This window comes from Anser brachyrhynchus (assembly GCF_964034855.1).
Source record: "Anser brachyrhynchus genome assembly, chromosome: 15".
NCBI lineage: Eukaryota > Metazoa > Chordata > Aves > Anseriformes > Anatidae > Anser > Anser brachyrhynchus.
In genome coordinates, this window is record NC_137733.1 from 4,653,896 (window position 1) to 4,679,330 (window position 25,435).

A 25,435-nucleotide genomic window follows, 5' to 3' on the forward strand; every position below is an offset into this window, starting at 1 on the left:
CGTGCCTCTGCCCCCCCGAGGCGTGACCGCGGGCGCGGCGCTGATTGGGCCCGGCGGCGGCGCGCGGCTTTGTGACGCCGGCCGGCTTCTACGCGAGGCAGCGCCCCCCGCGGCTGTGACGTAGGAGCGGGGCCGGCAGCGACGGCGGTGAGCGGGGGGGGACGGCACCGGGACCGGGACCGGGGCTCCGCGAGGCGCAGCCCAGCGCCGCCGCTTGGGCCCGGGCCTGCCCCGCCGGGCGCCGGGGCCCCGCCGGTTTGGCCGCGGTCGGGTAACGGCGCTGGGAGCGGGGCCGGGCCCGGGACGCGGCGCGGAGCTGGGCCGCTGGGAGCGGGGCGGGCGGCGCTGAGGTGGAGCTGGGGCGGCCGCGGGGGGCTGCGGGGCTCGGCTGTGCTGCCCTTCCCCTTGCCCTGACCCCCGCTTTGTCCCCTCAGAGCCCTGCGGCGATCTGACGGCCCCAGCCTCGGCCGCTCCCCGCGGCACCCCGCACCCCCTCCAGCTCGTTCTGCCCCCGGCCCCGTCCCGCCGGCAGACTCCCGATGTGCGTGTGCAGCTGGGGCACGGCTCGGCCGCTGCCATGGGAGCGACGCCCTGAGAGGTGCTGAGGGGTGGCTAGAGCCATGACGGAGCCCCACAGGGTTCCCTTCACCACGCTGCACGGCCCGCTGAGCGGCAGCTTCCTGAAGAAGCCTCGGAAGGACGACTCAGAGCAGCCCCAGGATGCGGAGCAGCAGCCCACGTCCATGCGGATCACGCTGACTCTCTTCGAGCCGGACCACAAGCGGTGTCCGGAGTTTTACTACCCGGATCTCGTGAAGAATTTTCAGGCAAAAAACAAGGGTGTTTCTGCAGGAGACAAGGTGAGTGTCTGCACGGCCCGTGGCAAAGCTGAGGTTGTGTCTGAAGATTTCAGGGACTTTCGCAGTGGTCTTCTCTTAACGCTGCTGTGAGAGGTGGTGGTGTGTTACCTGTGGGGTGCTGAGAGCTGAAACGACAGCTCAGCGGTCACACACCATGCAGGCCATGGAGCTGGGATCCAGCTGCGGGTTCCTGTTGTCAGACAGCTGCTGTATTCCTCTCTCTTCCCTGGCTCTGCACATCTGCAAGCCGATGTGCTGCCAGCAGAGTATGGCGTGTTGCGCTGATAGAGTTTGAAGTTGCTTGGGACTTTGCTTTACTGCACGTGAATGCTTTCACTGCAGTGCTCAGCATCCATTCCCGTTTGATGGCCACGGTGCTCTCAGGTGCTGCCTGACAGCTCTGCTTGCCTCCTGGGAGTCATTTCTCAGGTGCAGTGACATGCTAACATCTGTAGCATCCAAATTCTGTGTTACGGATGTTTTTCTGTGTTGTGTAGTTACGAAGAGAACACTGGGCTTTCCACTGACGTGAAGGAGTTGTGGTTTCCCGACTCTTCCAGCGCTGTCACTGCCGCTTCTGACAGCAGCATGGTGATGCTCGAGAAAGTTGATCAGGCTCTACTCGTTTTCACTGCTGCTATTCAGTTCTGGCTGGCAGTCAGTTGGGGGTTTGTGCTGTTTTCCTGAGAGACAGGAGAAGCAGAGACAGGTACAGGACTAGCAGAGAGAGCACCCAAAATGTGGAGACTGCAGCGAGCCCTGAATGCTTGTGGGTGTCACAGGCGCAGCCAGGAACTGCAGAAATCTCATCCGGTAAAGAGCGGGGTAAGGACAAGCTCCTCTCGGTTCTGTCTGCTAAAGCTCATTCATGTGAGCTTGAGAGCGGGTGGGAGAGGGAAGGGAGATGCCCCGAGATCTGTTTGTTGGTTGGTGAACAGCAGTAATTTAAACAAACAAACAAACAAAAAACCAGAGGGATTTACACAGAATCTGGAGATGAGTGGTAGGGTACTGTCTCGTCATCCTCTCCTTTCTCTTCTGTGAAAGCCCAAGTTGAGAGAAGAGACCCTTAGTTACACTTCTGTGGTTTATCGTTTTCTCCAAGAAACTTGGTTTTTCTTTTCTTGTCCGGTAGAGTTCTGTGGGCTTGTTTCTAGGTGGCTCATACTGAGGAGAGCCCTCTAAGAATACTGTACCAAAGGCCGATTTGGTCTGAGCTTCTGCCTGCGTGTTCTAATCGTGATACTTCTAATGCACGTTTAATGGGTTTGGGTGGCAGGGTGACAGGCTTGATTCTGATGGGTTTTGTCTCTTTCTGCAGAGGAAGGACCCTGCTGATCCCTTCAATGATGATGAAAAGGAGAGGCATAAAGCGGAGGCTCTCGCTAGGAAGTTTGAAGAAAAATATGTACGTTCCTCTTCTTTATATGATGCTATCCATTAGAATGGGTAATGCTGTTCAGCTCTTGACCAAGATTACTTTAACAGAAATCAGCAGTCGCTGGCTCGTATAGTCCCGTCTTCGTGCAGTCCCTTAGCGTGGCTGGAGCGTGCTGCTGCCTGTGTTCTGTGTCCCCTCCACCAGTCCTGATACGCTCGTAAATCCAACGACAGTCTGATTAAAGGGAATGATATTGTTACTTGGAGTGACAAATGCCATTTACGAATTTATGAAATTTATTCTAAGCAACAAAAATAATGTCCAGGCCTTGCAGTCATGGCATGGCGTAGCTTGGCAAGCCTCTAAGCACGGTGCTGAGCCTGCCGCCGTTCGGACAGTGCTGAGCTGCACAGGGGAAGAGGAGCTGATCCGTCTTACCCATTTCCTTGCTGTTCTTCCTCTCACGTCACTTCTGTAGATGGCAATAAAACAGTGCTGTGTTTTACAGCCGGTACTTCTGGATGTGTGAGTTGCTGTGTTGTCTTGTGATGTGAATTGCACCTCTTGGTCGTCCTCATGCACTGTGTGCGTGCTCGGTGCTCGCAGTGCAGAGTTTGTCCTGGCTCTGCAGCAGTTATGAAGAACTATCGGTCTCTGCGCTGGCAGAGAGCTTGCAGGGGAGCAGACCCAACGTAACATAAAGTCTGCTGGTACAGAGCTGGCTTCTCTGTTGGGCCAGCATTTTATTTCGTTTGGATGCACTGTTTTTGATTCTTTGTGACAAGGCCTAAAACTTAATTGTACCCTTAGATTAGAGCGTGATGTGGGTCAACGCTGGTTTCGTAAAAGAGCTCGTTCTCTTTTCTAAACTGGCGAGAATGTCAGTCTGCTATAGCAAGGCTATCCCTGTGGTAATTAGAACAGAAGATGAGCATACCATCAATCTTTTATTGTTTAGGGTGGCAAGAGACGTAGAAAGGACCGTATTCAGGACTTGATTGATATGGGGTATGGATACGACGAATCCGACTCCTTCATTGATAATTCTGAAGCAGTGAGTACCCGGGCAGGTGTGAGGGTGGTGAAACTCAGCTGCCTGGGGGGACTGGACTGGCACCTGGGAGAACGTGAGCTCAGTGCGAGCAGGGAGTGTGCCAGGGCTGGGTAATGAGGACTCCTGGGGCAACTGCATGGCAGGAGGACGCTAGTTAGCATGGGTGTCTACAGCCCAACCTGCTCCTCGGGGAGCACAAGTCCCACTCCATCCTCCAAGCAGCTCAAGTAGAGAATAAAAGAGATTTTATGGACACAAGTTTACAATACCAATGGATTGTTCTCTCTTATTTCCAGTACGATGAGCTTGTTCCGGCTTCTCTTACTACAAAATACGGAGGGTTTTACATCAACTCAGGAACGCTGCAGTTTCGGCAAGCATCTGATTCTGAAGACGAGTATGTTAAAGAGAAAAAGAAGAAATCTCCCAAGGTCAGCAAGCCAGCTTTCTAGGAGTATTCCCTCTGTTAGAGCTTGGTGGGTTTGCCGCATGAAGAGCGTTGACTTTCAAAGTAGAGAGAGACTTGTGAATTGGTGTGGGCAGAACAGGCAGGGAGCTGCAGGCTCACAGATGAGCGCTTCATAATCACGTTCTGTCCACGTATTTGATGGTAAAATGAAGCTTGTCTGGCATGCATGAGGCTACTGGTGGAGTTTCCTGGTTCCCAGAGCAGAAATGATAGCGGCCTCTTGTCACCCCAGAGTGGCTTAGCACTGGAGGAACGATGAGATGCATTAGAGGGTTCTTCTTTCTCATCTGGGGAGTGCCGGGGACTTCACTGGGAAGCCAGTGCTTTCGTTCTGTGGCACTGTCTTTTAGAAACAGCAATGTTTTCACAGTGCTGAAGTGGCGTGGCTAAAAGGGGAGACAGGAGGAGCGCTTGGGATCCCTTCACCTTTATTGACAAGATCTTCTCCAGCATAAGAGCTGGGTGCACTGTGAAATGTTGAAGATGGAATGTGCCAGAACTGTGGTGGTTCGTGTATTTGGTTTGGGCTAACGTGCGTGGTGGGGAAGGAGCTGTTCTCACACTACTGGCTCTGGGGCTGCAGCTCCAATCCCGTGAACAGGAAACACTTTGATTCTGACTTGGTTTTAATCCTTTCCAGAAGCGGAAGCTGAAAGATGGAGGTGAAAAAATGAAGAAGAAGAAGAAAGACGATTCTTATGACAAGGAAAAGAAATCAAAAAAGTCCAAGTTCCCAAAAGCCGGGTAAGGAGGAATAGGGAACGCTTGCTGCCTGGCGCCTTGCTTCGGGGTTACAGGTGGCATTTGTTACGCTGCGGTAGCACGTGTTGTGTTGGGGGCGGCTTGGGTGCGTGCTGCTTAGCCACCAAGGGGTGAGCTGCCAGTGCTTCACGAGTCGGGAGAAGGCAGCTCCTGGCTGGGAACAGAGCACAGCCCCGCAGCAGGACTGTCAGAGCAAAGGGGCACGGAGCTGAACGGCTCTTCTTCCTTGGAGCTCTGGTTAGGCACTGCAGGTGGGAACAGATGTGGGAGAGCGTTGGGGGTAATGAATATTGGGACCAAGGTGGGAAAGGAAAGGCAGGAAGGAAGTGCGTGAGCTCAGAGCTGTGTGAGTGTCAGGCCAGCATGGAGAAAGAAGTCAGAAGGCCGTGGATGGCAAGAGCAGGAAGAAAGTTGTCTGCTGCAGCTATTGCTGGCCAAGAGTTTGTATTCCTGCCCAGAGTATTTCTTGGATGAGTGATTACATTTTCTGTAGTTTCTCTCCTTGAGGGCTATAAACCTGAGTGGTTTTTCTGTTCTCAAGGAGTGTGACTGTTCTGCTGGTCTGTACTTGCTCAGGTCTGCCTGGCCTCTTTGTTTCAGTTTATGTCTGCTGCCTTTGTGTCTTTTGCTACATTTTCCTCCTATTTTTTTCCTTCTTCCTGTAACTGTTGTTTTGGATTCCCTTTTTCCTGTATGGATTTGCTTTCTGGCAGCACCAAACCATGTCTGACCCAGTGCAGTCAGTGCACGATCCGCTAGCTGGGAACAAGGGAAGGGAATTTGCTGCCCTGTTTCTAGCAGAGACGAGAAGCTTCAAGCTGCTGTCACACTCCTGCTTTGGTTCCTCTGCACTAGTTGTTTGTGCATTTCCAATTCATCTTTTCTAGAACAAGGCACAGGGCTAAAAAAGAGCATAACTGGGTGGGGAAGTTCTGAGCTCCATCAGCTCTGCAGTGAGAAGGGACTTGTACATCAGTGAGTCTTGTGCTGAGGCAGTCCTGTCCCTGGTGTGAGTGCTTCTGCACGTCGTGAGCCCGTTGCATGAATCTTTGTTTCCCCTCAATTTCAGGTTGCACAGTTGAGAAGGGTTTTACTTTGGGATCCGTAGAACAGGGGTAATGGATGGAGAGAGAGTGGTTTGCATCCCTGAAGCAGCTGTATGCCTTAAAAATGGAATATATAGCCCAAAACAACTGTCAGATTGAGAGGCAGGGAAGTATGCAGAGCAGCAGTGGTACGCGCATCCCGAGTCTCCCTGGTTTCCGACTGTACTGTTTCCTCTGCTACAGCATAATGTGCTTTAGGGCAGTTATGTTAAACAGCATACATCTTTCCGTTCCCTAATTATTGTTTCATGGGTGATAGTGACTAAATCTGATACAGGAGTTGTGAGACAAGTGCATTTGGGAAGCTTAGTAGGTTACAGAAGAGGAACTGAAACTTAAGTCTGATGAAATGGGATAAGTGAACACCTGATGGATAAGTTACTGAAAAAGAGAGACATGATGGAATGAATGAAAATACTTTGTCCTGTTGGGCATGTGATACCCAGCGAGGCTTCGGGCCTTCAGTCTTATTCTTAACTCTTAGGTATGGCCTTAAGAGGAAACACTTTATTTTTCTAGTGTAATTGGTTAAGGGCTAAGACTTTCCAAAGCATTGGTGCATGTGGCTGAACTGGGATGAAAGTATCCTTGTCTGTTCCTCTTGATCTTACTTATTTCTCTCTTAATTTCTTATCTTCTTCCCTTCTTTGTTTGCAGATTTACAGCATTAAATGCAAGTAAGGAGAAGAAGAAGAAGAAATACTCCGGAGCTCTCAGCGTCAAGGAGATGCTGAAGAAGTTTCAGAAAGAAAAGGAAGCTCAGAAGAAAAAAGATGAAGAGCAGAAAGTGGTAACTCCACCTGCAGAGCCTCCAGCCCCAAGAGAGGCAGAGGCAATGCCTGACCCCTTGCTATCGCTCTTTGGCCATGCCAGCGATAGCGACCTACTGCAGGCAGCCACGGCTATGGACTCGTTAACTGACCTTGACCTGGAGCGGCTCTTCAGCGAGTCCCCCGAAGGAAGTCCCTTTCACGACGTGGAGGATGGGAGCGATCCTGCTGGGACAGGCTTGGAGCAGGATTTCAAGCAACCGCCCTCCCTCCCAGAAGGACTGCCAGCCCCTTTGGAGAAACGCATCAAAGAACTGGCTCAGGTACAGCAGATCGCTGCCTGGTTGCTGGCGGGGGGCAGCTCTGCTGGGTTCTCCACCCAGGCTCAGAGCACGCTCCGGTGGGGCCAAGCAGGAGCACAGCTTTCTGTCGCTCGGTTTGCTTTTATGGCCAAGGCACTTTCTTGAACGCCGGCGTGTCAGACAGAGGCAAAGCGCTGGTCCTCAGCCTGGTTGTAGACTGAATTCACCGCTCTCAGGATTTCAGCTGTCACTGTGGTTTCTTTACCTCCCTTGGTTAAGCATGGGTTGATGCGATAGGTAACTCCAAAGGCAATTTAACGTGAATGGACTTAAAATGTGAACCAATGGGGTTGAGGGATAAATCCCACCGTAACGGTTTTTATGTGCTGTGATGAGCAGGGCAGCATTTACGAAGGGGCATGTGGAGTTCTCTATGTGAAATGGGTGCAGCTGGAAAGCAGTACCTGCTGTGCAGTGTGAGGAGAGCCCTGCAGAGGGGGCTGGAGGATTTGCTAAAACTGTTTTCTCTGTAACGCAAATGGATGCCTTCAGTGAGGCACGGGTACTGCTCGGCAGCTCGCAGGCTGGAGTCTCCTTGCTGACAGTCTGGGTTCTTTCCCCTTCTTTAACTTCCCAGCGTTGCAGCACTGCTGAGGGAGTGGAACGCATTAAGAAGGGTGAGCATCTTTGCCTGTAGCTCCTCCTGCAGCTGGACTTCTGTGGGACTGCCCATCTTCTCCAAAAATGCCGTAACCTGCCTCAGAAAGCAGTTCTGGAGGAGCGGGGAGCTTTAGGTGCTGGTCAGGGATCCCTCTGCTGGCATGCCAGAGAAGTACACTTTCTGACTGGGGGGTTCTCTGATGGCTGTCACCATCAGCCTGCCAACAAATGCCGACCTGTTTGGTTCCTGCTGTTAGGCTTCCTTATAAATATTGATTTTAAGCCCTAAACAGTACTCGTAGAGCTCTGCAGTGGCAGTGTGTGTTCTGCCATCTGGTGCAGATCGATTTAGAGTGCCTGTTATTGAAGCATCTCTTGCTTAATAACTCCTGTTACTGAAGATTAGCTTCTGTTAAAGATAACTGTTCTGCTGAGAAATTTTAAGCGTGCACAGTGGTGATGGGCAGACAGAAGAGAAGTAGGAATTGAACTAAGTATTGCCACCGCTGATGAAAAGGATGGGCTCTTTGTGGATGTTGCTACTTGCTAGTTGTGCTGTTAACAGAAAGCACTGAAACAGCTGCTTCCAAGCTCTGTTTGACCCAAAGGAGATTATTGCAGAGGCTTCTGTGATACCAAGTTAATGATTATGTTGCCGCAAGTTAGGGTGATAGCAGGCCGTCCCCAGAGCTTCCTGCTGCTGTGTCTCATCGCTGGACTCTGTTAAGAGGGTGAGCACAAAAGGCAAGGAGTGACAAACTGAAGTCTATGGGTCAGTTAGGACTTTGGGACGTGAACTCTGTTGCAGGTGGGAGTGGAGAGGTGCCACAGCTCTGCCTGAGAGCCTGCTGCTTCCATCCCATCAGGTGGGAGCACCTCAGGGGTTAACCAGAGCCTCCAGGCATTTCCTCTTCTGCTTCAACTGGTTTGATTTTTCACGCTCCCCTTCCTAAACGAACTTTCATGTTGAGGGTTCCCTTTAGCACTGAGCCTTCTCCTTTGATATCGCCAGCTTCCTATGACCTGACAGAGAGATTGCTGCAGGAATGTACGTGCCTTCTGGGCGTAATTTCATTGCTTACCAGCCTGAATATGGATGCGTTAAATCAGGGGATTTCAAAATCACGCCCATCTCTCTTGGTCGGCTTTCCCATGCAAGGAAGCAGTAACTTGATGTGTTTTGTTGTGGCGAATACCAGTTTTGTTTACATCAGTTCTCCTGCAGTCAACAGACTGAACGCTCCGTGACAACTTTCTGCCATCTCATTCATCTCCTGGAATTATTTTCCCGCTGGACATATTTTTCATGGGTGTGATTTTTTGGGCAATGCTGTGTGTGCTGCAGTCATAGCTCAGGAAGCTTCCCGAACAGGATTTTTTTTAGTTTCCATGGTGTTGATAGGAACTAACGTATCCCCTCTGGCTACTAGTCTTTCCGTTGGTTTCTTGGCTCAGTGTCCACGTTGATCTAGAAAGCCTGGTGATGAGTATCCCCGCCCCTCATTAAACGTGACTAGGATGATCTTTCTTGTTCCAGGGACAAGCCCTATGCTCGTATTACTTAATCTAACAGCTCCAGGGAGAAGTTAAAACCCTGTCCTAAATCTGTCCCTTCTTCCCACGGGAATTATGCCGAGGAACCCAGCTGCCACCAAGCAGTCTCCTTTGCCCCGTTAAGTGGAGGAATCTTTGCTGCGTTGTACCAGCCCCGCTGTATTCAATGCCAGCGCACCCAGACGGGAGAATCCAGATGGGGAAGGTGTGTGGGCAGGCCTGGCTGTACCAGCTCCGGTGGTAGAGCTGGACTTGAAGTGAGGAGGCCTAAGCGGAAAGGGCACAACCTCTCAACAGTCTGTCACCTGGGGCAGCTTCTAGTCCACCTCCAGCAGGTGGCTGGTGCAGAGTTCAGTGAAATAAAGCTGTCTTGTTCTGTAGTATTTTTGAAGTGGTTCAAAAAACCATTTGGTTGCTTGTGCCTGTCTATATCTGTATGCGAAACGATGCTGACTTGGCATTATTTGCTATTTTCCAGGCTGCCAGAGCTGCAGAAGGAGAAGGCAAACAGCGATTCTTCACTCAGGATATCAACAACATCATACTGGAGTAAGTGCTGCCAGGAAGGAGTGGGGCTGATGTGGGGAAAGGAAAATGTCAGGGAGAGCATCACTTTCTGGTAAAGTCAGGAGCAGGTTTAACAGGAGGTGCGGGGGTGTCCTCCTACAGGCCTTCCACACTGAACATGCCTAAGAAAACATGAATGTCTCCTAGGAATGGCTTTCTGCCGAAATGGGTGTACTTGAGGTAGGAGAAGATTGCAGGATATATATCTATAGCTCATTCTCAAGATAATGCTTGATATTCGTGCACTTATTTTTTTCACTTGACTTGTGATTGCAGCATGATACAAGAACACTAAATCTCCTGTCAGAGATGTCAGGCATATTCTTTGCTGTTTGTGCTGTATGGAATATTTTTAAACTGGAATAAGGCTGCTGTGTTCAACTGGCATTCTGTGCAAACTGGAGGAACTTATTACTGCTCCGTATCCTTGTAGAAATGTAGAATGCCAGGGCAGCTTCACACAGCTGTTGACAATGGCTTCATTCTTCCTCAAGTGCCTGCAGAAGATGGATGAATGCATACAGCTTTGTGATCATCTCAGTGTAATGCTTAAACAGAGGCTTTAATTTTCCTTAAGGTTTATCAAGACATTTGAAGGGAATTGCTGGAAGGAATTTTCTGAGTCTGTTTGCTTCTCCTTTCAAGTGGTGATTATCACCTTTTCACATTCCAGTGCTGACTGTACAAACACTCCTAATCTGTTGTAAGCCTGATAATTTTAGCCATTTTCAGAAGTGATTTAAAAGAATTTGTATGACTTGGCAGTAGAATCAGTTCGGAGTTTTTACACTGGCAACTGACACTTAGAGGTGGCTTAAAAAGCTAGTTTCTTAAGTTATACATAACTGCATAGATGGGTTTGACATGCATTGACCTGTCTAGCCTGTTCACTGGGAAGTAAGTTCAAGCCCAAGGGATAAGGTTTGATTCTATATTATCCTGAGTTAGACCACAGTAGTGTCTGACAGAAGCAGCGTGTGCCTCCCATTTCATTGTCTGATGCTCCCACTCCTCAGCTGCCAACATGAAATGTAGAATAAACGAGATTGCTGACGTATTTTGTTGTTTTTCAAGATACTCTGAAGCTACAATGAAAGATATAGCTTGGGATAAAGGGCTTGCGTCCATTGATTCTAAAATATAATGAACCGTCATGTAATTTGGCATGTACTTTCTCCCTCTCCCCCTGCCTTCAGCTTCCCAGGTTGCATCACAATTGCATTTCAGTTGCTTAGAGGACCCATGCCAGGTCCCTGGTTAATGCTGTGTTTGTCTTGTTCTTCAGCATAGAACTGCAGACCCGGGAGCTGAACAGCCAGATCCGGTCAGGGGTGTACGCCCACCTGGCTGCATTCTTACCTTGCAGTAAGGACACTCTAGTCAAGCGTGCCCGTAAGCTTTATCTCTATGAGCAGGTGAGTGAATTTGGCAGCACAGCCTTGTCTCATGTGCATGTTACCCCGATCTCCAGAGCAGAATTGTTCTCTGTGTAATGTGCTGTTGTCCTCCATGTGAGCATGCTTCAGGCTCCACAGCTGGTGGTGCGGATTCCCAACTGGCAAGGTCTTGTCCTGCAGGTTTGAGTGTCGTGGCTGAAACACAGTGCAGAACCTCAGTCTGCTTTGTGATGTGCTCTAGGGTGGCCGACTGAAGGAGCCTCTGCAGAAGCTAAAAGAAGCCATTGGTCGAGTCATGCCAGAGCAGATGACTAAGTACCAAGAGGAATGCCAAGCCCATACTCAGGCCAAATTTGCCAAGTAAGCTCATTGTTTGCTTGTTAAGCATCTGTAGCTTTTCTCGGCAGGTTCCCTGGGACCTGTAGGCTGCTCTCATGAAGTTTACCACCCATTTTTGTTCTGTATTCAAGAATTGCTGATGGGCATTAATTGGCCTAATTAAGCTTTTTGTCTTCTTTGCACTATCTATACTGATGCCACCTACAGCAGCATTGATGGGATCAGAACTTGGCTGAAGTGTTTCATTTCTGCCCAGGCCTGTTTTTAGAAAGATGGCAGTCTGAGCACAGTCAGGCTGGATCAGACCTGTGGTCTCTACTACATAGTACTGGGAAATTTCTTAACATTGAGCACGTAGCTCAGCTTGCACCGTAAGCAAGGTTTTTAGGCCCTTTTCTGGGGGTTTGTTATCATTGACTAGCAAGACCTCTGAACAGTCTTGTTCAGAGATTCATCCTGGTTTTGAATTAGCCAGGACAATGACTTCCACACTGTTCTCATCTCTGTTTTAGAATGCTGGAAGAGGAAAAGGACAAAGAGCGAGATCGAGTTTGCTCTGATGATGACGAGGATGAAGAAAAGGGAGGAAAACGCGTTATGGGACCACGAAAGAAATTTCAATGGAATAATGAAATCAGGTTTGCATAATTTAGATATTAAGGCAACCTATGACTTGCTTCACTTCCAGCTGCGCAGAATAATACATTTTAATATTTGTATCTTGGTTTCAGAGGAGCAGCACTAATGGCTTTTAGTAATAGTCACCTTGGAGGTTTGTGGAAACCACTACTGTGGTTACTAAATCTCACCTTTAAATACATCACAAAACTAACCTCTTTTCAGGTACAGACCAACTCCGAGAGAAGCACTAAGCCTCTGTGTGGAGGCCAAAAAGAGGGACAGATCTTTTGGTGAAAGAAGTAACTTGGTTGAATTGCTGAAATCCTACTGACTAGACTCTTAAACAAGATTAGATTTCTGGCTGTGAAAACAGTTAAAGCTAATGGGGATTGCTGCCCCTGGCACCCAAGGGTCTGACAAAGAACAGAGTGCTGGATGAAGGGGAGAGTGACAAAGGATAAAAAAAGAATCAATCGTGTTATCTTTTTCATCTTACTCCATAACAAATTGGGGTGCTGCTCCATAAGATTCATTTAGAACAAAGAGGGCTGCACTTCCTGCCTTCTCATTGCTCTCAGCAGAAACTTCTGCAGAGGGGTTTGGGTCCGCAGCTGTTAAATAACGCCTCTAATTCTGTCACTGGTTTACCACCTCTGCTGTTTGAAGATATTAAAATGGGAAGGTGTATAAGGCTTTTTTCCTCTGGTGCATCTGTGTCTGTGTGCACACCTACAGAGAAATGTGCCTTTCCCTGCCTCTTTCTTACAGAGGCAGTTCAGGGTTAGCTTTATTAGCAGGGTGTTTGGAATGCCCGGACTCGAATCCTGTGCTCAGCTGGCTACAGTCTGATCCAGAATACTTATGCAAAGCCAGGCACATCTTAGCATATTCATCTAGCCCTGGATAAGCAGAATGACCTCCATCTGGGGAAAGTTAATCCAAGTAACTGTATTTGAAATCTTCCTGTTCTTCAGGGAGCTGCTTTGCCACTTGGTGAAGATTAAGTTGGATGGTTATGAGCTTGACAAGAATAAGGCTCAGTCTCTGGAGGATTATGTGAAGACCTTCCTAGATGGAGAGGTGAAGCCCCTTTGGCCAAAAGGCTGGATGCAGGCCAGGTGAGCAAGAATCATGTTGTACACCAGGGATTCCTTATCATAAGGGACCTCTGAAGGTCATAAGTCCTACCCCTGTTCAAAGAAGGGCTAGCTTCAAAGTTAGGTCAGATTGCTCAGGGCTGCGTCCTATCGAGTTTTGAAAGTCTCCATGGATGGAGATTACGACAGCATCTCTGGGCCACTGTTCTGATACTTCACTCTTCATGAATCTCTTCTCCTTATTTCTAATCAGAATTCCCCTTGCTGCGCTGAACCGACTGTTCCCTCTTTGCTTTTACTGAGTGCCTCTGAGAAAGGTGCCTCCGTCGTCTCTGTGGCTCCCTGTCCCCAAAACTCTTTAGGTAGTAGAAGATTGCCATTAGATCCCTCCTTGGTCTTTGCGTTTTCCAGGCTGAGCAAACCCAGTTCCCTCAACCTCTCCTTGTATGTCACATGTTCCTCAGCCATCTCAGTGGCTCTGGACTGTCTCCAGTTTGTCAACATCTCTTGTATTGTGGGGACCCTGAAACTGGACACTGTATCTGGATGTGACCTCACAAGTGCTAAACAGAGGAGAATACGCACTTGAACTGTTGGCTGTGCTCTTGCTCCCAGTATTTAGTTAGCTTTCAGCAGTACACCCTTGCAGCAGTGGCTTGTGTTCTGCTTGTCTGCAAGGACCCCAGGTCCTTTTCTGCAAGGCTGCTGCATTGCCAGTTGTCCCCAAGCCTGTGTGGCTGCTTGGGGTTATTCCATCCCAGCTGCAGGACTTTGCGTTTGTCTTTGTCGAACTTCACAAGGTGTTGTTGGCCCCTTTCTCCAGCCTGTCTAGGTCCCCGTGAATGGCAACCGTGCCCTCCAATGCTTCCCACCCTGTTTTCACGTCGCCTTCAGACTTACTGTGAGTACAGTCTGCTGTCGTCCAGGCTGTTAGCGACGCTGTTGAGTGGTCTTGGCCCCAGCATTGACCTCTGATGGATGCCCCTGGGTATGACAAGTCACGAGTTAGAACTGGCACTGAGGTGAGGCTGACTGGCCAGTGGTTTCTTGAATCTGTATGACAAAAGATCTTTTCAGACCCTTGGGGAATTCTCCCCTAGACCTTCCCAAAAGAAAGCAAAGCAGAAAGCTTTAGCGACTTTGGGACTTTCACGAGACGCATCAGAGTCAACAGAGTAAGTAGGAACTGGGTGTGGTTTTCTTTACCCCATCCCATGTCTTCACTGCTGTTTCCTGCTCTTTCATGCCCTCCATCATCCATGCCGTTGAGCTGGCGATTGCAGAGAGCCATGCAAATTGCAGAGAGTCATTCTGCTGGGACTGTCATCAGCTTCTAGCCTGCTTTGTTTTGCTCACTGGTTTTAAATCAAGTACAGTCCAACTGCTGGAATCTCTTATCTTAAAGAGCTGGATGGCACTGTCTTCTTTCTCTGCTGAATTTGCTTTTTGGGTTTCATGGGTACCAGCTCTTAAGAGCAGTAAGTGTGAGAAGCAAATTACAGATCCATTTGGAAGAATCCATAGCCATTTACTGCAGTTGCATGTGCACATGAAGTACAGTATTGTGCATGTTTGTGGCGTGCCGCTCAGTGCGGGAGCTGAACGATGGCATTAGGAGCTGGGTGCAGACTCCTTAGTTAATGAAGATATTGCCAGCTTGGGGTCCTGGCTTGCCAAGCTTAAAACCTCTTTCTTTGAATAAAAGTAAATAAATATTTTCCCTGGAGCTGTAGGTAAAACTGTTCTCAAGTGTATTTGTGTTCCCCCAAGACTCGGTGTAGAGAGCCCTCCAGTGAAGCTGACCACAGAATGACTGAAGAAAAGTGGTTTTCCTGGTTGCTTTCCAGTGGCTAAAGGACAATGGTTTCTACTCCTGGGACTCTGTGGTTTAAAGACAGAAGCTAGTCTGCCGTCCGGGCAGAAATGAAGGGGAGGGTTTGACAACATTAAGAGAATTGTAAACGCTTTTCTGGACTAATCAGCTTGGTTCGCTGTCACTGTGAGCACAGAAGTTCATCTTCAAGAGGAGCCTGAAGATGGACAGAATAGCAACTTTGTGTATGAGTTCAGAGTGGCCCTGCCATGATTCTGTTTTCCTGGTTAGCACTAAAAGGTGACTAACGGAATATAAGGTTAAAATATATGTGCTTTTTAAGAGGAAAAGGATGACAAAAGTCTGTCTTAAAAATTCAGTATGTTAATAGTCTGCTGGGAAAGCATGTTCCACGTGTCAGTACTGATGGTGTATTTATAAGCTTCTCACCCTGACATCTAAGAAAGCAGCTGAGTGGCAGCTGTTTTAGGTGAAATAGTGCTTGTGTAAGATTCTGGTTTACTTAGCTTCAGTAGTAAAGGTTTTTGGATTCTATTTATTGGTCTGTTAGTTCTATTTATTGGTCGTGGCTAGACAATTGCTACAGAAGTGGCTGTGCTAATTTGAGAAGTCACCTCCGCTGTTTGCTGGGGATGCAAAGGCAACAGCAATGTGAAGTGTGAAGGCTTCTCCTCCGTGTCGCTGTACGTGAGGCAGGGAAAGGAAACCTTTCTCCCTTGAAGTTGGTGAAGAGCTCTTGGCTGATCTGCCAGCTCTTGGATGATCTCTGGCAGCAGTAACACCCAGCTTGAACGATGGTACTGCCTCTCCAGCTGGCTGTCAGCTTTTTAGGCTGGCAGAGCTTTTTTCTTAGTTATTGTCCAACGCCCGCCTTAACGGCCTTTCCAGCGCCTACAAGCATAGCTCCCCCCAGAGGGAATTGAGTGGGGGTGTTCAAGAGGATTTTCCTGGAAAGCAGATGAATATTTGTTTACTCTCTGTGGTTTTAATTTCACTAAGTCCCCTGCTGTGCTGTGCAGCTCTGTCTCCAGTGATCCCAGCTGCTCTACTGGGTCTTGCTGGATATCACTTCTCATTGCTCTCTTCCCTTCTTAGGACACTGTTTAAGGAGAGCAGGCGTGTACACGGACACCTCACATCAGTCCTGTGAGTATCGCGCAGCATTCCTTTAGAGTGGTAACTGGTGAACTCCGTTCCCTGGGGCCTGGGTGGATCATGCAGGAGCACCTGAGCTTGCTTGGCTCCCGTCAGATAGTTTGGCGCTGCTTCATCTGGGGAGGTCTAGGGAGAGTAGCTGTTTGTGTGTGACATCTCCCAACAACAGCCTTCCTGAGGTGCTTGAGCCTTAGAGTAGGCTCAAAGATAAGAGCTTTGAAGCCAGGTTGCCTCCTGGCCTTGTTCAACAGACTGGAGTCAGGCCTCTGTGCTAGGCCTTGGGAGGCAGATCAAGGTAAAAAGGAGCGTGCTGCCAGCACTGTGATTATTGCTACCTGTTCAGTCAGTCCTCCCTGGATTCTGGATTCCCTCTTTCTTGTTGCCTGGTTGAAGGAGGGTTATGATGAGCTCAAGCTAGCGAAGGTGGGAGAAACAGGCTTATGGGTGGCAAATCAAGAGAGCCATCGGAATCCAGCTGGGCAGGTGCTTTAATGCCAAAGGGTCTCATGGATCTTGCTGGCAGTCTATAACAGACGATGGTATGGATTTAGGTTGATGTCTGTTTGACAGACGGTCCTGTTCTTGGCACTGGATGAATGAGGGGAAGTATGAGAAAGAGTATGAAATAGCGTAGTCATCCTTCCCTCGGCCCTGTCATTCCAGCTGTTCAGGGATGTCTTGTACCAGAGACTGCATCTGACCAGACCAAATGATCTATTTTCCGTGAATTTGGCAGATGCTTTTGCATCCTTGACTTCTTCTGGGAACCAAAAAGAAATTTGTAGTTTTTCTCCAAAATAGTCTGTGTATCAGTTTCTCTCTGGGTATTGGTATAGCGGTGGGTTCCAGTAGTAGCTCCTGGCCCTGCAGCTGGTGCAGGATGTGTCTGTTGAGTGCTTTCGCTGCTCTGCTACCATTTCAGAGACTCTGCTCCGCTCCCTAATTCATTCCCCTGTGTGGGAGTTGGGGCTTCCAAGAGCAGCAACAAATGTCATATGGTTTTGAATCCTAGCAACCTGAGATGCTGCCTCTGTTCTTTGCAAAAGGCTCAGTGGATCGTCATTAACAGGGCCCAAGTGTGCTCCCTAATTGAATGCTTCCCTGCAGGCATTCAGTGAGCCTGTTTCTTTTCTCTCCCTCAAAACAGGGCGAAGAAGAAAGTTATCGCGCCTACCAAGGTGAAGGTGAAGGTGAGTTCTGTGTTTGCTGGTCCTCATGGTTCCCAGTAGTCGAGTGACTGCCCTCTCAGATCCTGTTTTTGAGCCGTGTATCTATGCATCAGGTGTAAGGAAGTTGTATTCTTAAACAGCACTAGTCTGCGCTGGGCTTGAGGAAAAACTGGAACAGCAGCTAGAGTTGATGGCAGCAGGAGTACCAGTCGGGAGGGTGTTGTGGGGGACCAGCAGGCACAGTAACTGTGCCTTTCGTCCCAAAGGTACTGCACCTTCCATCCCAAAATCAGGAACCTTTCCTTCCCTTTTCAGCAATAAACCCTGCCTCTGTTCTGACTCTGCCTTTTGTTGTCATATTGTTCCAGGAACCCTCCTGTAAACCAGACAAAAAGATCTCTGTTTCTATTCCTTCAATGCACTCGAGCAACACCTTATCTTTGTCATCAGAGCCCCAGGTGGGAGGTCTGGGCATCAGCGCCCAGACCAGAGAACTCCTGTCCCTCGGGACAGCCCAGGCAGCCAGCAGCACTGGTACTCCTGCTGCCTTCATGGATGACTCCTTGGATGAAGACTTAATTCATAATCCTACTACCTCCCTTGAAGCAGTCTCTAAAGAACTGGCTGTGCTCAACAGCAGAGCGGGAGGGAGCCCTGACTTTACTCTTTCTGGAGCTCCAAAAGCTCCTCCGGAGAAGATCCCAACTCTTGCGTCGTCAGAGGAGAAGAGGACATTTCCAAAGGCCAGCCCTGCCCCTACATCATCCCCTGCTGGCTCTCTCCAGTCTCCTCTAAATTTCCTGGCTGAACAGGCCCTGGCATTGGGCCAAACTTCTCAAGACAAAAAGACAGAAAACTCTAATTACAAAGAACTCTCTTGCCAAGCCTCACCCAGCAAAATCCTTTCAGACATACACCAGGCTAAACAGAAACATCACAGCCTGGTCCGACCAAGCCATGGGCCTCAGACCTCCACCCCAGTGCCGGGCGCTCAGGTGAAGGTCTTTCACTCAAGCAACCAGCCACAGAAAACTTTCACCTCCCCGGCTCCATTTGTCAAACTGCAGAATCCCAAGTCCTCCTCCCCATTGCCCCAACGCGCTCTCCTCCAGCAGGTCAAATCATCAACCAAAGCTCAGAGCTTCCATTCCTCTGCCTCCCCAGGCAGCACCCAAAACTCCAGCAGTTCCCACAAAAGCCCAGGCTCATCCTCATCGTCTATCAGTTATACAGGAAAGCACTCAAGTGGCTCTAGTTCTTCAGGACAATCTTACAAATCACCCTTTGTTTCTGGTTCCCTCTCAAAGCATGGGGCTTCTTCCAGCAGCTCCTCATCGGGAGCATCTGCAAACCAGGGCTGCTCCTCAGGGAGCTTGCTGCCCGCTGTGCAGGCCCCTTCCTCAAGCCAGGCGTCCAGCCGCCCCTCCCCGAGCTCCTCAGTGAAGAAGACGTCTGTTTCGCAGAAGCTGACTCTGGTGGCACCTCCTGGAGGTTCAAATGGAGATTCTAGTGGGGGCACTCAAGGGGTGGCCAAATTGCTGACCTCCTCCCTAAAGCCAGCTGTTGTCAGCAGCACCGCATCTTCTACCTCTGTGCCGGTAAGCAAGAACGCGCTGACCTAGCCTAATGTCGGGAAGGAAAGGCACTGCGCTGCGTCAGGCAGTCTCCGAACTTGAGACCTGAAATGGGGACTTCAAAAGAAGTTCCTCAAAGTCTTGAATGACTCTGTGGACCATGGCTGCTTAGACTAGGAAGAGCTGGCCTTTGCCATGGGTCTGTGCTCCAGAATTCAAGCTTTCATTTTCAGCGTAAAGTAACAGATAATCAAAATACACTGGTACCTTCCAGACAGCAGATTTTGGACAGGCTGTGTAGTGTTCTTGGCCGGACACTGTGAGTTATGGGGGCAGTAATGTTCCTGGTTAGGCCAGGAGGAAACACAGTAAAGCAAATTGCCATGAGAGCTAAAACCATTGCATAAACTAAAATTATAATTACCAATTTGTTTTTAATTAGGTCTGCTAATTTGACCTTACTTAAATTATCACAAGTGATTTTAGTATTATTGACACTTTTCACTACTGATCTATAGAATAAACAACTTATGATACTGGGCTATAAACTCAAAATGCCTGCCCAGCTATTTTCGTCCACTTTCTGTTGCTCCCCAGTCACTCCCGTAAGCAGTGAAGCGGTGTTTGGGTCTGACAGTTCAGTGGGATGTAGCGTCTTGTGAAGGACTCCTGGGATGCCTATACAAACTTGTATTGTTCAGCCATTGCATTTAATGATGTACAGGCCTTGTTTTTCATCCGCAGACACTCCTAATGTAGTTGCGTTAATTTGTTGTCAGCTGCTCGTGTCTGCGTTCTGTTGTGGCACGTGGAAGGAGGCGAGCAATTTGATGGAGATGTTTAAATGGGCCTTAAAACCACATGCTCTGCCTGTTGGAGGCGTGGTGCCAGAGTAAGGGAACAGCAGGCTCAAATCCAGTATGGTCATGTGTAGAAGACAATAGCATCCAGCAGCTGGATTTTTAGTGTCCTGGACGCCTCTAGGTGACCTCGAGAATTGGCAGCTCTTGGGCCCCGGCTGTGAAGATGCTTCTTGCAAGTATAAATGTTGACATGCCTTGGTTTTCCCACTCCTGACTGACCTTTTCTGTTGCTTTTCAGAAAGGAACTAGTGGAGCTGTGCTGCTAACGAGTTCTTCCTCCTTAAGTGTCCTGTCTCCATCCTACAAGTCCAACAATCCAAAGCTGCCAGCTGCCCTGAGCTCCACCCCTTTAGGTATTATCTCTCCTATTCATACCTTCCCTCTTCATGTCATCTCCTTCACTTCAGACTCCTCCCCGAAAGCAGGAGTATCAAAGGATGCAATAGTTACAGGACCTGCTCCAGGAACTTTCCACCATGGCCTTGGCCACAGTGAGTGTACTGCTCATGCATGTGTGTTACTTGTGCCTGTGCTGTCGAATAACAAGAAAACCAGTGCTCTGCTGTGTTAACCCATTGCAGATGGGAACTCATCTCTCTTGCTGTTGCTTCGTGCTGTAGTTCATCCATTTATATCTCTAGCAGTTGCATTTGGAGAACCTTGGGCACATCCTCACATCCTTGTAGCTAGCCCAGAAGTCCCAACAGCTGGAAACTAAGCTATAGGCTCTAACGGCTGCAGCTCCTCTGCTCATTTCTGTCTTTGATGTGTATTTGTTCTTTTTTTCCCCTCTCCTTTCTTTGTTTTTCTCTCTAGGTCTTCTAGCTGGCTTGCACTCCAGCCCCCACCATGCAGCGCCACTCCCACATTCTGCCCTGTCCACTCATTTACCGCAAAGTCTGCCAGGTAACTTGTCAGACGGTCTTGTTTGTCTTCTGCGTCGTGAGTCATCCTGTATCTCAGCAGGAGGACTTTAGGGGTGAAAGCAGAGTTGTTGCCCTCGTTGTCTGACCGGTGTGGTCGTTGCTGAGACCTCCGGCCTCCCCACGGTACAAAGCTAGGCGTAGCCCTCGGTGCCCTTTACTGTTGTGTTAGCCAGTGCAAGCTTGTGCGCTTCTGAAACGAGGAGCCCTCAGTGCTTAGAGCAAGTGTTGGTTCCTGGAGGTATTTGGCTTTGCTGCTTGCGTCGTGGTAAAGGCTTGTTCTGCTAGGATTAAAGCTGTGCCTCTTTATGTGCAGTCTGCCAGGACTGCCCAGAATTGAATATTCTGGCTTTGTGGAGTTTTGTCACTGGTGACCTACATAAAATGTGTCAGACCAGAATGTCTCGCATCTGTGCGCTGAGCTAATTGCCTACATCTCCCTCACGAGTTTGTAGTGTGAATGCAGACTGCTTCACTTGGTGTTGGTGATGTGAGGATTTTGCAGCTAAGCCTGCTCTCGCCTTAGTTTGTTGCCTGCAGAGCTAATGCGTAAAAGAAGAAATTTCCAAAGAACACCTCTGCTCATAAATGGAGTCCTGCCTGCTGTGTCCTGGAGGGCTGTGAGTGTGCAAACAGGGCAGCGCTGTTGTAGAAGGAGAGAAGGAAGGGCAGTAAGTTCAGCATTCCGAAAACTGAAGTGTAGGGCTACCAGATTGGGCTTGTCTGTTTGGGGAGTTGCTTATGCCACTGGTAATCGCTACAGTTATTCTTGCTTTATTGATCAAGTATGTGTTGGCTCTTCAGTGCCGTACGGCATCGCTGGCTTAGTACCCGCTTCTGTTGCGGTTGTGTTATTGGGCAGCATGAGGCTGGCCGGGGAGCGGATGTGCCACCGTAACGCCGTGGCACTGAGGCCAGGAGCAGATGTGTGGGTAAACTGCCGGAGGTAATGTGGTCTCCTGGTGTGGCTGGGGTGAAATACTTGGCTGCTGAGGACAGCATGTGTTGGCTGGAGAAAGAAGAGACTGCTGCGCGTTGGTTAAAGTTCAAAGAGTTCATCTCCTTTGCTTCTCCTGCTGAAGCTTGTCTGAGGTGACTTGTTCCATCTCTCCAATGTGGTGGAGCAGAAGCAGCAGCTACCAGCAGCGATTGCTGGTGTGAGGGACTTCTCCTTCCTGTTTGTGAACTTACAGTTTCAGGAGAGTGAGATGATTGATTTCTGTTTGAAACAGGGTTGTGAAATGTTTTCTGTGTCACGCAGGAGGTGTTCCCTGCCTCATTATTTGAGGGAATTTAGAGTGGTTACTTCCCTGTTGCTTATAGGGCTTAAAACAAAAGATTTTTTTGATGGACTGCTGCTCTTAGGCAGGGCTTAGGGCCACGAGAGCTGCAAGTACACACAGTGTGACTAGGAATAAGTGGGGACAAACTGACCATTGAGACAGCTTCTGCAGGGACCTGCTTCCTCACCTGGTGTTTTCACATAAATGTGGAAGACTGAGATTAGTGCTATCACTTCTGGCAATATTACCAATTGCAGTGCTTTGCAGAAGATCAAAGTAGCTGTTTAAGTGGCCACCATGGTCTTAAAACATATTACATGGCTGTATCGCTCTGAAAGCTGCAAGGACTCTGGTGTGATGGGAGGTTGCTACAAATGCAAGGAAGTGTTGATGTCTTATGTGACCGCCTGTACCAGCATTCATCAAAAAGCGTTTGAGCAAGGAGCATCCAACGTGTACTTGTGTGTTGTCGCTGCTGCGTTTGCTGATGGAGGTGCCTGTGTGCTGGTGCTGTGGCGATGGTTCCGACTGCTTGCTTTAGGAATACCTTGTGCTGGGACTGAGATCTTGCATGGAATGAACTGTCCTTGTCCTGGAGAAGAAGCTGTTGCTGCTCTGCTTGGTGCCACTGCTGCTTGACTGCACGTCTCAGTACACCCATTTGTTCACCATAGTCTGACGGTAGTTTTAATTGCTCCTGGAGAACTTCTTATACCTTAAACTTCCTTACTTTTTTCTGTTCAGTGCATTTTCTCATTTCCCCTCACGTCTGCTCCTTTCTCTTACTCCAGTGGTTAGATTCCTGTGACTCCTGTTACTATCAGTGGGCACCTAAGGCCTTCATTACAACGGCAAAGGTCTACTAATGGTTATATTTCAAATCAACTTTAGATGCTAGGCAGCAAGTACCATGTATTTATAGTTCCCTAGACGGGGAGACATGGTAGCGTGGCTTTTAGAGAAGGGCATAGACTGCCAGGAGAGTCAACGCAGCAATCTGAATCTGTGCTGTGGTGCTTTTGCTGGGAGGCCATAGGAGGCCTTGGTGCTTCCTGTGACTCTTGCTTAGGTGCAGGGGAAGGGCTGCTCCCAGTCTGCAGATGTCTCCACACACATTCTTCTCCACACACATTCTCCTACCCCCTGATTCTTGGGGCTGCAGAGGGAAAGTACATCTCTCCGTGCAGAGATCTTGCCACCCCGGCTGCACGCAGCTCCACGGAGCTGATGCTGAAACCCCTTCCCACTTGGTTTTATTTTCTTGCAGATGCTTCTCAGCTTCACGGCAAAGGGTCCAACGCACAGCAACGGAAATTGTGACGTCTGCAAGGAGGGGAGCTAGAGCACACATAGGATCAAATCCAGAGGACCAGGTCATGGATACCGGCTGCGTCTTTTTCTCGTGACAACTGGAGAGACTAAACTGCAATGAGGAGCTCACTGGTGTGTTTGCTCAGAGGCTTTCAGAGTTTGCTCAGAGGCTTTCAGAGCGAATCCCCACGCCAAGGGCTACCTTGAGCCATGTCCTAATGAGAGAAGCACTTGTAGCACTGTTTTATTGCTGCTGCCCTTCACGCATTCCCTGGCACTGGCACGAGCTAGAATACGCAGGGGAACTCGGGTGGCTTGGCTTTCTCGCAGAAAGTCCGGTGCTGGTGGATTCCACCCACCTGTGTCTACGTCTGCCAAGTACCTCCAAGTCCAGTTACCTCCTTGGTCTCCCAGTGGAGGGTATGAAAGGTGCTTCTTTCTTCTGCTTTGGATTTACTTGGATAATTCTAGCACTGCCAGTGCTTTCTGAAGACATTTGACTAACTTTTCAATTGTACTATAAAGCTGTGCTACAGTTAATTGGAAGACTTAACGTTTCCTGTGTGGTGAATCTGATGAACCACCTGATGTTCCCCTCTGGAGGAGAATGAAGACTCTCTGAAGAGACATTTCTAGATGCACTCATGGACATTGAGATTTCTACATATTTTGTTTTTTGGATTTTTTTCCTCCAAAGGGATGCTTTTTTCCTGCTCAGTTTTATCGTCATTGCCATCGAATGCATTGGATTGAATGGGACACTTCTCAGCATGTCACATGTATAGGAAGACATAATTCCAGTGCCTTTTATGGTGGAGCAAGAATGGACTAGTGACACACATTTCAGCCCTATTTTGTGTGCTCCTCAACCCTTTTTTAATCATTCTGTATTTAAGATGTATTCTGTTTTATTTAATAGAGCTTTTTATGGTTGCACATCAAAAAAAGCTGCACTGTCTGGACTTCAATGGTGTCTTGGTGACTGCAAACACAGTACCAAATCCAGCAAGAGCACCAGTTCTTATCCGAGTTTGTGCAAGCGGGTTCCAGACCCTCCCCTAAAGCCATTCTTTCCTAGGGTCGTCAGTTATGATCTCTTTGGTGGGCAGAGGGAATGATCTAGATTAACCAAGGTCACTACTATTCAAATGAATCCCAGAGAATAATATTGCTCTCCTTGATGATTTCTGCACTAGAATCATGTGCTTGTCACAGCTGCAGGAATGGGGACCATCTGGAGTTGGGGTGTGTCATTTTTATTACTATTTTTTTAATGTTTTTAACTCTTAGACCTAAATATTTCTCCCCTGAGCACACCCTTTCAAACTGTGCGTAGCTAAAGGCAGGCTGTGATTCCAAGTGAGCTTTATGGGTTCTGGTTTTCTGCTCTCCCCAGTCTCTTTTCTCAGGCCCCTATAGCCACATCTGAAACATGCAGTGGTGGCGCTGATCTGCATAAACTTTACTGGTATTTCAAGCAAAAGCTTGCAGCCTTCCTCCTTGGGCTTTGGGGAAGGATGCTGACACCGAGTATACCAGCAAATATCTGCTTTTATTTTCCCCATTTCTGGTAAGATCCATGATGGACTGTTCTCAATTTGAGCTGATGAGTAACTTCCCAAGATCAGTGCGTTGTTTGTATTAAAAAAAAAAAAAATGCAGCTCAGAATCAAAATTTGTTTACAGAAAATACCTAGGTTGTAGCAAAAGAGCCAAAGACAGAACTTGTGTTACTAAAACTAAGCACAGCAGTTACTGATGGTCTCTGATCAGCGGATGTCGCACAGTTCCCATCGAAGGCCTAATCCTGAGAGGTGCTTTGCACCTTTAACTTCCCATGGTATCTGGAAGAGCACGCGAACGCCTGGCAGGATAGGGACTCAGCGAGTGACCCGAGGTACTGGTTCTACTCCCTCTCTTTGCTTTCACTTGAATGCTTCTGCTGGGAGGCACCCATGTGCGTGGCCAGAGCAGAATGCCCTCGTTCTAGGAATTTAGTGAAGCCTCTTGCCTCAGGGAAATGTTTATTTGGTGGAAATTCTGTGGGATATTTTTTCTTTACATGCTATAATGAATGAGTGAATGGTATTGAGCAGAGTCGCAGCAAGGCAGAACCACGCGGAGACCTGACAGCTGATGGGGAGCCAGGAGTCCAGCACCTCTGCCTTGACGGGGCAACTTGCAGCACTTCGTGACAGTGTGGGGCGGCGAGGCTCCCATGGCACTTACTTAGTATGGCAGTTCCTTTTGGGTGTAAGAGCTGCGGTTTACTATTATATTTTTTTGTGTGTGTTGGGACTGTCTTGCTGAAGATGGTGGGGGTGGTATGAAAACTGTTAATCTTGTACAGAACAACTGAATAAATTGTTTCAAAGTTTCCAAAA

The 25,435-nt window shown here is 48.8% G+C and overlaps 1 protein-coding gene across 10 annotated transcripts; it reads left to right on the top strand.

Moving 5' to 3' along the window:
• UBN1 (ubinuclein 1) lies at positions 1-25,435 on the top strand. 10 transcript variants are annotated; one of them, XM_080557137.1, is made up of 18 exons: positions 1-147; positions 435-860; positions 2,182-2,268; positions 3,200-3,295; positions 3,592-3,726; positions 4,405-4,508; positions 6,290-6,725; positions 9,397-9,467; positions 10,771-10,900; positions 11,124-11,242; positions 11,734-11,859; positions 12,817-12,960; positions 15,869-15,919; positions 17,076-17,118; positions 17,466-18,695; positions 19,773-20,025; positions 20,351-20,440; positions 23,008-25,435. In XM_080557137.1, exons 2-18 carry the CDS (start codon positions 621-623, stop codon positions 23,058-23,060), a joined length of 3,408 nt encoding a protein of 1,135 aa, XP_080413263.1. In that variant the 5' UTR covers positions 1-147; positions 435-620; the 3' UTR covers positions 23,061-25,435. The 10 variants fall into 10 exon arrangements, with proteins under 10 accessions (XP_080413263.1, XP_080413269.1, XP_080413267.1 ...); XM_080557143.1 differs by having other exon boundaries at positions 19,773-19,887; XM_080557139.1 differs by having other exon boundaries at positions 135-271.